The sequence below is a fragment of the Melopsittacus undulatus genome, unplaced genomic scaffold, assembly GCF_012275295.1.
Source record: "Melopsittacus undulatus isolate bMelUnd1 unplaced genomic scaffold, bMelUnd1.mat.Z mat_scaffold_786_arrow_ctg1, whole genome shotgun sequence".
Lineage (NCBI taxonomy): Eukaryota > Metazoa > Chordata > Aves > Psittaciformes > Psittaculidae > Melopsittacus > Melopsittacus undulatus.
Genome location: NW_022994592.1, coordinates 1 through 12,387, shown reverse-complemented (window position 1 = coordinate 12,387; position 12,387 = coordinate 1). Strand labels below are relative to the sequence as shown.

Genomic DNA, 12,387 nt, shown 5'->3' with positions numbered 1-12,387 from the left:
GTTTATGGTGCACGTAAATGTTTGTTACTTGTACAGAAGGTAAGTAGTCATTTAAATAGTAAGAGAGGTTCATTACTACACACTTACCTCCAGCTTCCTCCACGCCTCCAAACAGCATGTGAAGCATTCTGTGCTTCCAGGCTGCATGGACACTGTGTGTTTCATGTTGGATCTCCCTCTTCTGGCTTCCTGTTGGGAGCTTTGTGTGAGCTGCCACATTCTTGGAACCTCAACTTCCCTGTTTATCCCCTTTCTGCATTGGGACTGCACATCTGACCATGCATCCGGTCGCTGGAGCATCCTTTGCCTCTGCCCATTATCCACAATAGCTGATGGAGCAGAGGCACTGGATTGGGATTGTAATGATATCTGGTAAGACTGCAGGTCCTGAAAGCACAGCACAAAGCCTCTTCCATGCAGGGTTTATAGCAGGTGAATAGGAACTTGTTCAAGTATCTTTGATTTTTTGCTTATTTTTAGCTGTGATCATTGATAAAGAATTATGGGCATTTATATAGACTCCCATAATATACCTGAAAGCATTAGGCTGGCCTATAGTCACATAAAGCTGTAAGTACTTTCCTATGCCAAACATTTAACCTTCCAGTTACGGAATGCTCTTCCTTATGAGAAACAGCAGGCATGTTATAGGCTCAGTTCTAGAGCAATGCCCACAGCACATCTCTGCTTTATTCACACGTTGGCATTTCTAAGGTCTTTAAATAGCAGGTTTTAGTCTTCCCCTTCTGTTACAGTTAATTGTGGCTCCTCCTCTAAGACCAACTGCTGCTTTCAAGGACATGGGTGGTATTTGGGTGCTTTCAATGTCAAACATCCAGTGATTGTGCCTGGGATGGAAGTCGGGTTTATTCCCCACAAGAAAGCAGTGCAAACTGGATGGGGACAGTCCACAGGTGCCTGCCCAGCTTCTAGCCTAAGGTTGAGCCAGGTCTGCATGTTCCTGCCTCAGAACCAGCAGGTACTGGTCTGGACTGGAGTCTGTTTCAGCAGATGTGAGTCCTCCATTTGGTTCCATCCCATACTCAGCCACTGAGTGCATTGAGGAGAGCAGCATCATTGTCCATCCCTGTCCTGCAGGCAGGCTCTGCAGCTCCTGGGACCCAGCCTCAGCTCTCCAGTTACAGAGGGTGCATTGGGAAGCTCCCACCAGGCAGTTGAGTGGTGCTGTTCCAGGAGACAGATCTCATCCCAAAGGAACTGTGACGCAGGCTGTCTGTGTGTGCTGCTTCCATTTATAGGGCAGAAGGAAGCCTTGGGGTCAGGCAGATCACAGTCATCCCATAGAGCCCTTTGGGGCTCTTGCATGATCCTCAGGCTGGATCTCAGTACTAGGTTTGGTGCTCTCAGGTGGTTTTAGAGCCCTGTTATTGCACATAGGTGTATTCTGACCAGCTCAGGGTTGCTTTAGATTGTTGACAGGGTTTTGTGCTTCACATTGTTCTGTTTAAACAGCTCCTCTTCCTTAGTGCTTATCCACCTGCTTTATTGACACCACCCAACACCATTGGTTTTGTTAGGAAACAGTTTGCTGAAGCAATGTTCTGCTTTTAGCCTCCCCCTTCAATATAAGCCTGCTGTCCCCTGCTCTTTGTGTGGTTTAGGTTGAGCTTTCTCCTTTAAATGGCTATAGGATCTTGCAGATGTGAGGGCACTGATGTTTGGTGATGGTGTCAAAGCTGCCCAGGATCTGGCAGTGCTTTGGTAGCTGTCCTTACACTGTGTGTGCTCTCTTCATAGCTGTGTTACACTGACAGCTGAATAACAGGTAACCCAAAGCCTTCTGCTCCAGCTGATGAGCTAACATGGGAAGTTAGGGGCTCCTGAGCATGAAACTGTATTAGAGCTCTGCTATTACTCCAGTCCTTTGGGATCATCTGAATCTTAAGCTGTACTTGAGGGTCCATCTGTTGTGAACACCTGAGTTTGGGGAGCACAGTGCAACACAGGTACAGTCAGCATCAGCATGCTGGCTCTTCAGTGTCTGCAGACAAAAGGTACCTTCATTCTTACTGTCACATCCTCTTAGGGAGCCCTGAACACACCCACAGTTCAATGTCATCTTGTTGTTACCTTAGAATTGCCATATGGTAATTAGAAATACATTTTCCATGGCAATTAATGCCAGAAATAGCTTCTAATATTCCCCCAGTTACTTTGATATCATACATGGTGTTACCTTCTTGTTCATGGTGCTGTGTACTTGTACACCAAGGAGGACCAGCGTACAACTGGTTTGAGGCAGCCTCAGAGCAGTGACCAGTCCCACTTGAGGAGCTTTGTGGTGATGGGTTCACTTAAGGGGAAGCCAATATTAGAGGTATGCCAAAAATAACCCTGCAGCGAAAGCTGAGGCCGGTCCAGGAAGTGAGAGGACACAGTGTTTGTACAGCTTGGAACACAGCTTGCTCTGGTGTATGTGTATGGATCCAAAGCAGCTTCCAGCCCTTGTGGCACACAGGGGAAAGCACAAGGAATGATCATCAGAGCTTATCTGTATGATGGGGTGTTGCTGAGCGTGTCCAGCAGCTGCTGTGCCAGAGCCCTCTGCGTGGAGGGGGAAGCTCAGATAAGGCTGTGGACTGATGTGTATCAGTGTCAGGACGGCTGTGAGGGGTGTAGAACCTGTACAAGGCTCTGTGGGTCAGCAGGAGCAGCATTCCCAAGGCTCACAGTCCTAAGGTGGTGGTTGGAGGAAGCAAAGCTCAGTCTTATGGGAGAAATGTGTTAATGACAGCTCAGTTCTGGCTTGACCACAGCGCTTCGTCTTCAGGGTGCACAGTGAGTATGGGAGAGGACAACAGACACCTCATGGACCACAGACCACCTCACAGCGTTGGGTTTCTAAGGCCTGACCCCTAAGAGGCCCCTTCATTGTGGTGCACAGCTAAGGGGTGGCAGTGGTGTTTGTGGAGCTGCAGTAACAGCGCTCAGGGATGCAGATGTGCAGAGCTCTGAGCCTGCTCCCAGTCCCATCAGCCTGCTCCCAGTCCCAGCAGCCTGCTCCCAGTCCCACCAGCCAGCTCCCAGTCCCAGCAGCCTGCTCCCAGTCCCACCAGCCTGCTCCCAGTCCCACCAGCCTGCTCCCAGTCCCACCAGCCTGCTCCCAGTCCCACCAGCCTGCTCCCAGTCCCAGCAGCCTGCTCCCAGCCCCAGCAGCCTGCTCCCAGCCCCAGCAGCCTGCTCCCAGCCCCAGCAGCCTGCTCCCAGCCCCAGCAGCCTGCTCCCAGTCCCAGCAGCCTGCTCCCAGTCCCACCAGCCTGCTCCCAGTCCCACCAGCCTGCTCCCAGTCCCACCAGCCTGCTCCCAGTCCCACCAGCCTGCTCCCAGCCTCACCAGCCTGCTCCCAGTCCCAGCAGCCTGCTCCCAGTCCCAGCAGCCTGCTCCCAGTCCCAGCAGCCTGCTCCCAGTCCCAGCAGCCTGCTCCCAGTCCCACCAGCAGCTCCCAGTCCCATCAGCCTGCTCCCAGTCCCACCAGCCTGCTCCCAGTCCCAGCAGCCTGCTCCCAGTCCCAGCAGCCTGCTCCCAGTCCCATCAGCCTGCTCCCAGTCCCAGCAGCCTGCTCCCAGTCCCAGCAGCCTGCTCCCAGCCTCACCAGCCTGCTCCCAGTCCCAGCAGCCTGCTCCCAGTCCCACCAGCCTGCTCCCAGTCCCACCAGCAGCTCCCAGTCCCACCAGCCTGCTTGCCTCTTCCTGCCCTGGCAATGGGAGACACCATTAGGATGTAATGAGCAAGGATGGCACCTTCCCATGTTTCATCTGTTCCCAAAGTGGTGTCAGGAGCCAGACTGGGAGAGGCTTCATCTGAATTGTGTTGGGCTTCTTTATGGGGGACTTCCCCCCTCACTGGGGCTGAGATGGGCAAAGAGCACATTTGATGTGTCAGGGGCCGGTTGGTTCTGGGCTTGGAGCTGAGTTTATGTTCTTGCATTATTTATGTCATTTTGATGCTTTTAAATGGACATCCCCAGGTTCCCATGGAGTTAAGAGGGATAAATCAGGCCTGGAGGGTATTGGGATTTTCACTGTTGGTGCAGGAGGAGCAGCTTCTGTCTCCACTCAAGCCTATGAACACTTTTGATCCCTCTTTGCCCCCATCCAGTCCTGCTGTAAAGCAATGGAACCATGGAAGGAGAGCTTCTTTATAAGCATAAACAGGAAGCACCTGGAGGAAAGTCCATTAAAGTCATTCCAGAGGGATTACTATGGGATGTTACTGAGGGAGTTAAATACCCCTTAGGAATGAGGCAGGTTTGGCTGTTACCTGTGTGAGTTCTCTGTCTGTGCACAGGCTGGTTTGCTGTGGAGCAGCTTCCTCTTGGAACCATGGAACCAACCAGGCTGGGAAAGAGCTTCAAGCTCATCCAGTCCAACCATTCCCAGCCCTGCCAAGGCCACCCCTAACCCATGGCACTGAGGGGGGTGAACCCTTGCAGGGCCGGTGCCTGCAGCCCTGCCCTGGGCAGCCTGTTCCAATGCTGAGCACCCTGTGGGGCAGGAATTGTTCCTCAGCTCCATCTGAACCTGCCCTGGTGCAGCTTGAGGCTGTTTCCTCTTGTCCCATCCCTTGTTCCTTGGGAGCAGAGCTCAGCCCCTCCTGGCTCCATCCTCCTCTCAGTCACTCCTATGGAGCCATCAGGTCCCCCCTGAGCCTTCTCTTCTCCATCTGAACCCGCAGCTCCCTCAGCCCTTCCCCATCTCTTGTGCTCCAGGCCCTGCTCCAGCTCCATTGCCCCTGCTCCATCCCCTCAAGGTCTCTGTTGCAGTGAGGGGCCCAGACCTCAGCACAGGACTCAAGGGGCAGCCCCACCAGTGCAGAGACTCTTGGATTGCAGTTAACAAAACACAGGATGGGATCTTGGAGCCCAGAACTCACCTGATGGAACAGAGACCAGAGCAGTCAGTGGGAGCAGGATGAGCTGGGACCAGAGAGCTGGAACCAGGGCAGCCAGAGGAGTGATGCTGAGGAGCTGAGCTGACCTTGGAGCTGGATGTGCACCAATACTGCACCTTGTGTGTCCCTTAGGTCGAGGTGCTTCATCTGGTTTAGCAGTTCTTGGGCACATGTTGGCTGTGCTAGGTCTGGACATTGTCAGGTTGGACATGTCAGGGTAAGTGAGAAGCTAGCTTAGTTCCAGAAGGATGGAGTTCCCTTCCAGAGCCTGATGAAAGCACTGCAGGTGGCACCAATGGGTCCTTCTAATTCCTCAGGATCTGGTGCATTGTATTGAAGTGTTCTTATGGATCCTGATCCAACCCCCACATCCAGGTCACTGAGCTGCTCTGGCCTGTGTGGCAGTTAAAGGCAGTTTCTGACTGTGCCCTTCAGGAAGGGTGCTGAGCACATCACTGAGTGCTGGGCTCGAGCATCCCTCTTCATGTGGAGCTGTGTTGCAGTAACCCAGTAGCTGCTGTTTGCTGACATCCCGTTTGTGTCTCCCTGTAGCTTACTGGAGGTTCTGGCTGTGTGTCAGTGTTGTCTATGAGCTCTTCCTCATCTTCATCCTCTTCCAGGTAAGTGACCCAGACCTCTATTACAAACCAGTGTAACGTGCACATAGAATCCTTCAGGACTCTGGCTGACTGCAGGAGATGCTCTTCACTTCCATGAAACCCAATCACGGAGCTGCTGAAAGACACTTCCAGATGGAGGGGAAAAGGATAATCCAAAACCTCGTCTGACCCCCAGTTAGGCTGAGCCTGCACTGGGTGCTTGGAATGGTTGGGGCTGTTAGCAAGGAACCAGACTTCATGCACCATCTGTGTGGTGGCAGCAAGCTGGGGGTGATGCCTTGCGCAGCCGGATGTGCTCTGGCACTTCCAGGGTATTCTTAACCATATTCCTGACCTTTGGTAACTGGGAATCTGCTCCAGGCTTTTCCACTTCTGTGGCCGCTCGGAAGGGCAGCAGTGGAAGTGTTTGGAGAGAAGCAATAGCAATGAACCAGGCACTGGTAGCAGATCTGTTGTGTTCCTGTGTGTGTGCATCCCAATGCAAACTGAGTGTGAGTGCCAAGAGCTTCAGATGTTGGAGACTCACAGAACCCAACCTGGTTTGGGTTGGAAGGGACCTTAAAGCTCCTCCAACCCCAACCCCTTCCACTGGAGCAGCTGCTCCAAGCCCCTGTGTCCAACCTGGCCTTGAGCACTGCCAGGGATGGGGCAGCCACAGCTTCTCTGGGCACCCTGTGCCAGCGCCTCAGCACCCTCCCAGGGAACAGCTTCTGCCTCAGAGCTCAGCTCAGTCTCCCCTCTCTTGGGCAGGTTCAAGCCATTCCCCTTGGCCTGTCCCTCCAGGCCCTTGTCCCAAGCCCCTCTCCAGCTTTCCTGTATTCCTTAAGTTGTTCTTGCTTCACGGCACACTGTTTTTTCCAGGCTCCTTGTCAATGATGCTCTGGACAAGCTACAGCCACACTGAGTACACTCTTACACCCATCTCTATGGGGTGGTCCCTATGTGGCTGTGAGTTCTTTGCTGCCCTGGCAGTGTGTTGTGTCCCCAGCCCTTCAGTGGCTCAGGGCACACTGACCATGGCTCAGCTCCACTAAGAGTACATCACTACTTTGCACAGGTTTAAATAAGGTTAAAATGATGCTGAGTCTGGGACTAAACTTCCCTAAGAGCAAGTACAGGCTGAAACTTGTCTCAGTGTGACCTGAGTGGTTTTACTGTGTAGTTTCACTGTTATTAACTCCTTTTGCCTTGCCCTGCCTTTACTGCTGCTGGTCACTCACAGCATCCCATTGCTCCTGTCACTGGCAGTCACTGACTCAGCCAGTGTGTGCCTGAGGGGCTAAAGAATGAGTTCCAGTTCTGCTCACTGCTTAGAACTGGTGTTCTGGTAACTCCTGTTTGCTACAGCTCATTCCCTGTGCTGTAGCAGGGCCTTGTTTGAAGTGGCTCTTCATTCAGTGAGCTGCTCTTTGGGTTCTCAGCATGGCCTGGCTGCTGCTTCCTCATCCTTCCCAAGCTGGAGCAGGGAAGAGGATGGTGAGGAGGATGAGGAGGATGAGGAGGATGAGCTGTGTGCCAGCTCCAGAGAGGGAGCACACAGGGAACAGGGTTATGGATCTCTGGGTTTTCATCATTGGGAAACCTGAAGTCCATTCCCTGGTCATTTTTAACTCCATCTTTAGCATTGGAGGCCCTGGAGGTGGATGTGATGTGTGATGCTGTGATGCTGTGTGATGTGTGATGCTGTGTGATGTGTGATGCTGTGTGATGTGTGATGTTGTGTGATGTGTGATGCTGTGTGATGTGTGATGCTGTGTGATGTGTGATGTTGTGTGATGTGTGATGCTGTGTGATGTGTGATGATGTGTGATGATGTGTGATGATGTGTGATGATGTGTGATGATGTGTGATGATGTGTGATGATGTGTGATGATGTGTGATGATGTGTGATGATGTGTGATGATGTGTGATTATGTGTGATGATGTGTGATGATGTGTGATGATGTGTGATGATGTGTGATGATGTGTGATGATGTGTGATGATGTGTGATGATGTGTGATGATGTGTGATGATGTGTGATGATGTGTGATGATGTGTGATGATGTGTGATGATGTGTGATGATGTGTGATGATGTGTGATGCTGTGTGATGCTGTGTGATGCTGTGATGCTGTGTGATTGTGTGATGCTGTGTGTTGTGTGATGCTGTGTGATATGTGATGTGTGATGCTGTGTGATGCTGTGTGATATGTGATGTGTGATGCTGTGTGATGCTGTGTGATGCTGTGTGATGTGTGATGCTGTGTGATGCTCTGGGGGTATTGCAGTAACTGTTCTGAACCAAACGAATCAAGAAGCCAGCACCCATTTGACGTTACAAGCATTGACCTTAGTTAACTTCATGCTTCCCTGTGCATGGATGCTCCCTAAGAGGGAAACATGGTCTTTATGCTCCTCTTGCAGACAGTCCAGGACGGGCGGCAGTTCATGAAGTACATTGACCCCCATTTAGGTGTTCCTTTGCCAGAAAGGGACTATGGTGGCAACTGCCTCGTCTATGACCCTGGCAATGAAAACGGATCCATTTCACAACATCTGGGTAAGGCACAGGGCAAGCTGCTGCTGAGTCTGGCTTGTTGGGTAAAGATTGCTTAAGTGAGCTCTGCAGAGTGAGTCTGTGAGTGCTGAATCATACAACAAGTCAGAACTGATCTTCAGCTGCTTTGTTTCTCTTGACCTTTCCTGTCAACCACATGGGGACGTGTCTCTTTGCATCCTCACTGCACTGCCCAGGACAGAGGTTGAAGTGTTCAACAGCCCTTCTTTCCCAGGTTACTGATGCCAACCCCAGGAGTTCGGGTGTATTTGAGTGCTTCAAGAGCCTTTAGTCACCTTGGAGCCACAAGGTCCAACAGTTGCATCATAGTGGTTTGTGTTGGAAGGGACCTTAAAGATCATCCTGTTTCCACCCCTCTGCTGTGGCAGGGACACCTTCCCATACAGCAGGTTGCTCAAGCACCTGAAGTTGCCCTTTTGTGACTACCAGAAGCCATCAGGTTGTTGTGTTGCTGGCAAACAGAAGACTTGAAATTCAAGGAATAAGGGTTATTTACAGCTCCCTGGTGCCATAGAGCTGTTGGTGCTTGTGTAGTGAGGGGCACAGAGTCCTTTGGGTGCATCTGGAACTGGAATCACTGGGTTGCAGCTGCCCTTTCCCAGTCCTGCACCAAAGCAAGGAGGGAGAAGGATGCTCTTTGCCCAGGGGTTTATGGGGCAGGACTGGGAAGACTGAAGAAGCTTTACTAGGTACAGGATGTGTATGAGGAAGAGATGCATGTTCTTGTTCTGGCTGCAGTGTGGTCCCTTTGGAAGGCAAGGGCTTGACGTTTAGCATTAAAAAGGTAACCTCTGCTTTATCAATACAGTCCTAATTCCAGTTTCTGCCCCTTAACATTGTTGACTTTGCATTGGAAATGGCTTCCCTGTTCACTGTGCTTGAGAACAAAGAAACTCATGACATACATCTATATTCAAATGTGAAACAACTGAAGTTTGTTGCTGCTTAAAGCTGTGTGATTGGTGTAGTGCAGTGACCCATGCTCTCCTCTTGGTTTATAGGACAAACTGGATGGATTTGTCCCTGCTCACTTCTTGGCTGGTACCTGAAGGTAAGAATGGGCTCTCTGTTTCCATTTCTGTTGTGGTGCTGTTCTGCTGTTGAAGCTTCTGTTTGGGTGATGCCAGCCTTTGTGAGCAATTACACAGGCAGTCATCTGTGAACTAGAGTGTGTGTGTACAACATGAAAAGCTGTTTCATTTCCTTCCCCTCCTGACCCTGCTGGGTCACCTCATTTCTTTCCAAGCAGCATTACATTGCTTTACAACAGGCTGAGGTGATGGGGATGTCCTAGGACTGCAGCACAGCTGAATCCTTATGCTGAATGTGGATGAAGATGCTGTTCTTCATCGCTCACCCTCACAAGCTGGGAGCTGGTGCAACACAGACCCAGTGTCCCAGCCCAGGCTGAGATCAGTGCAGGTTACCTCTTTGTGTTAAAGCAGGCTCTGAAAAGCCTGTTTTGAGCAGCATTAGGATGATGCTACCAGTGGTGATCATATCCAGTGACTGCATTTGTTTAACTGATTCCCTTCCTACTGAATAACACAATCCCAGCTTGGGGGGACCTCAAGCATCATCTGGTCCAACATTCTAGCCAAGCATGACCTGGACTAGATGTCCCTGCACCCTGTGCAGCTGATCCCATCTTACCTGCCTTTGTTCTTCCATGTAATGGTGTTGATGCCATCATCTCCACCCCTCAGTGCCTGCCTTCTCCATTAGCCATACTTGACAAGCTTGGAGGCTTGTGAGCATTTGGCTTTAGTGGCCTATCACAAGGTGGTCAGGAGTCTCCTGATCCTTTTCTGGATGCTGGAGACAAGGTAGTCATAGAAATAACTGCTAAGCAAAGCACATTGTGTCCTGTGTTCTGTGTCCTATGTTCTGAGTCCAGAGGTTTAGAAACTGGGGAAAAACAGTAATTCTAATGCACTGTTGTAAACCTAAATCTGAAGCAGTGTCCTTGCAGGATTAATGGAGCTCTCCTGTATTTAGGTTTCTAAAAGGGTGTTACTATAAGTGCTGTCTGGTTACTATAAGTGTTACTATAAGTGCTGTCTGGTTCTGCTCAGGCTGATGTGCAAGGACTCATTTCTGTAATGGGTTTTACTGTTGTGTAAGTGCTGTGGATGTTTCAAGTCACTTCTCTGCCCCTGCACAGACGCTGATGATTCGGGACTGGTGGATGTGGTATGATCATCAGTGTGATGTTCGAGTTCCTGGAGTACAGCCTGGAACACCAGCTTCCAAACTTCAGTGAATGCTGGTGGGATCACGTACGTACTGCACACATCAACATGCATTTACCTACATTGAAGTTGCCTTTGAAGGGATGGGGCAGGAAGTGAGGAGCACTAAATCCTCCCATGTGGCTGCTGCAGCTCAGGGGCATTGGTGCTTCTCCCTGCTGAGTGTGTGATACGTTTGTCACTGTATTTTGTGGGGTTTCAACCTCTTGCACATGGTTAAGTGCTTGGTTTGGTTCATTTCACACCAGGGAAAGATTCAAAAGCTTTTCCAACCATGTGGTGATGGTAAAACCATAAAGTCTGGAGACTAAGAGAAAGGTCAAACTCTGTGTGTAACACTTCTGATAGTGACGTTTCTTGCCTTTTAAACCAAACCAGACTCAGTGCAGCTTGTGTCCAGCTCACGCTTGTGTGCAAACCCACCTGCCCTGTTCTCTGACACCAGTAAATGCTGCTGTGGTTAACACAGTGTGGTCATTATAACAGTAAATATTACTCCATGTATAATTAGAACAGTACAACAGCAAATATTGCTGTGTTTGGGATGTCCTGGTGTGGGATATGGAAAGGTCCCAACAGACACACATCTGGTCTCTGCAGTGATGGGCTGAGTGTTCTCCTCAGATGCTGCTGCTTGTGGGGTAGTATTCAAGCCAGAGGGGCTGCTGTGATCTGGTTTCTCTGTGGCAAAGCCAAGCTCTGCAGCCTCAAGTGGCACACTTGGATTCTCTGTGTTCCTCAGTTACCAGAGGGAAGGAAATGACCCATTCAGAGCACAGAGCCATGGCTCTCGTGTTATCTGAGCCTGGGTTTACTCTCACAGTGCAAGCTCTCTCCCAGGCCTGGAATGGTTATTTGCTACATGATTGTATGTATAAGGATAAAAGCATTATGTATAAAGACACCAAGTAAAGCTCTTTTGCCATCAAAAGCACGTATGAAATGAAGGCTCTGTTCTCCTCCTCCTTGAATGCAGAGAACAGTCAGTTTATTTCAGCTCAAGAGCTCCATCTCCAGAATTAATGCTTGCCATGGGGAGAAATCCCTTGTTTAGCTTCACATCCTGAGCCTGGAGGCAGCCTGGAGCATAAAGACCGTGTTAAGCTCTTGGGCACAGTCAAATCCATTCTGTAAGAGCATGTTCAGATACATTTCTTGCTGTGTTTCTAAAGCTCTCACTTAAGAGTGGAGTTGAGCTCATAGTAGGAAGGACGAGGTCTGTTCTATAGCAGAACAAATACAGCAAGATAGAACCTGCAGGCATCACCTGCACAACACTTGTGCTTGGTTTGGGGTCTCTGTGATGTTCAGTCCTCAAGACTGAGAGTGTATCTGCATGGATGGGTACCTACAACACCTCCCCTTCTCCAGGCTTTAGTGTTTCTTCTCCAGCATCCCTGTCCCCCTTTCAGTGGGGAATGGATGTGATGCTGTGTAATGGATTAGGAATTACCATGGGTTTTCTCTCCTTTCAGTGGATAATGGATGTGATGCTGTGTAATGGATTAGGAATTACCATGGGTTTTCTCTCCTTTCAGTGGATAATGGATGTGATCCTGTGTAATGGATTAGGAATTTACTATGGGGTTTTCTCTCCTTTCAGTGGATAATGGATGTGATCCTGTGTAATGGATTAGGAATTTACTGTGGGATGAAGGACTCTGTCTTGGCTTTCTTTGAAACATACAAATGGCAAGGGCTTTGGAACATTCCTACATACAAGTAAGTTGGTGTTGAAAGGTAACTGCACAAGCAGCAGCACAGCACAAAGTCTGGGCCCATGACTGTGGTCACTGGGGGGTTGTTCTGTTAGGCTGTGAATGAAAGAATCGGGGTGTGTTGGGGTGACCCCAGTATCTTGTTACTGTTGGAAGCTTGGTTGTGTGTTACTGAATTGGGCATATGGAGTTGTTGGCAATAGAGCTGTCATGAGCATTGTTTAATGTGTAGGAATGAAGGTGGAAATGAGCTGATTTAGTACAGGAGTTAAAGGAGATGCAGGAGTCCAAGTCAGGATCATACCCTTTCATTCACAACTGGGGTTTCT

The 12,387-nt window shown here is 50.1% G+C and overlaps 1 protein-coding gene across 1 annotated transcript in view; it reads left to right on the top strand.

The window, feature by feature from the left end:
* LOC117438928 (phosphatidylserine synthase 2-like) overlaps window positions 1–12,066 on the top strand; it is a 28,915-nt gene extending 16,849 nt beyond the window's left edge. The window contains 8 exon segments of the mRNA XM_034074284.1: window positions 5,464–5,531; window positions 7,935–8,045; window positions 8,047–8,070; window positions 9,090–9,120; window positions 9,123–9,139; window positions 10,253–10,282; window positions 10,284–10,367; window positions 11,944–12,066. Coding sequence (XP_033930175.1) covers window positions 5,464–5,531; window positions 7,935–8,045; window positions 8,047–8,070; window positions 9,090–9,120; window positions 9,123–9,139; window positions 10,253–10,282; window positions 10,284–10,367; window positions 11,944–12,066 — 488 coding nt within the window.
* Window positions 12,067–12,387: the final 321 nt, after the last annotated feature.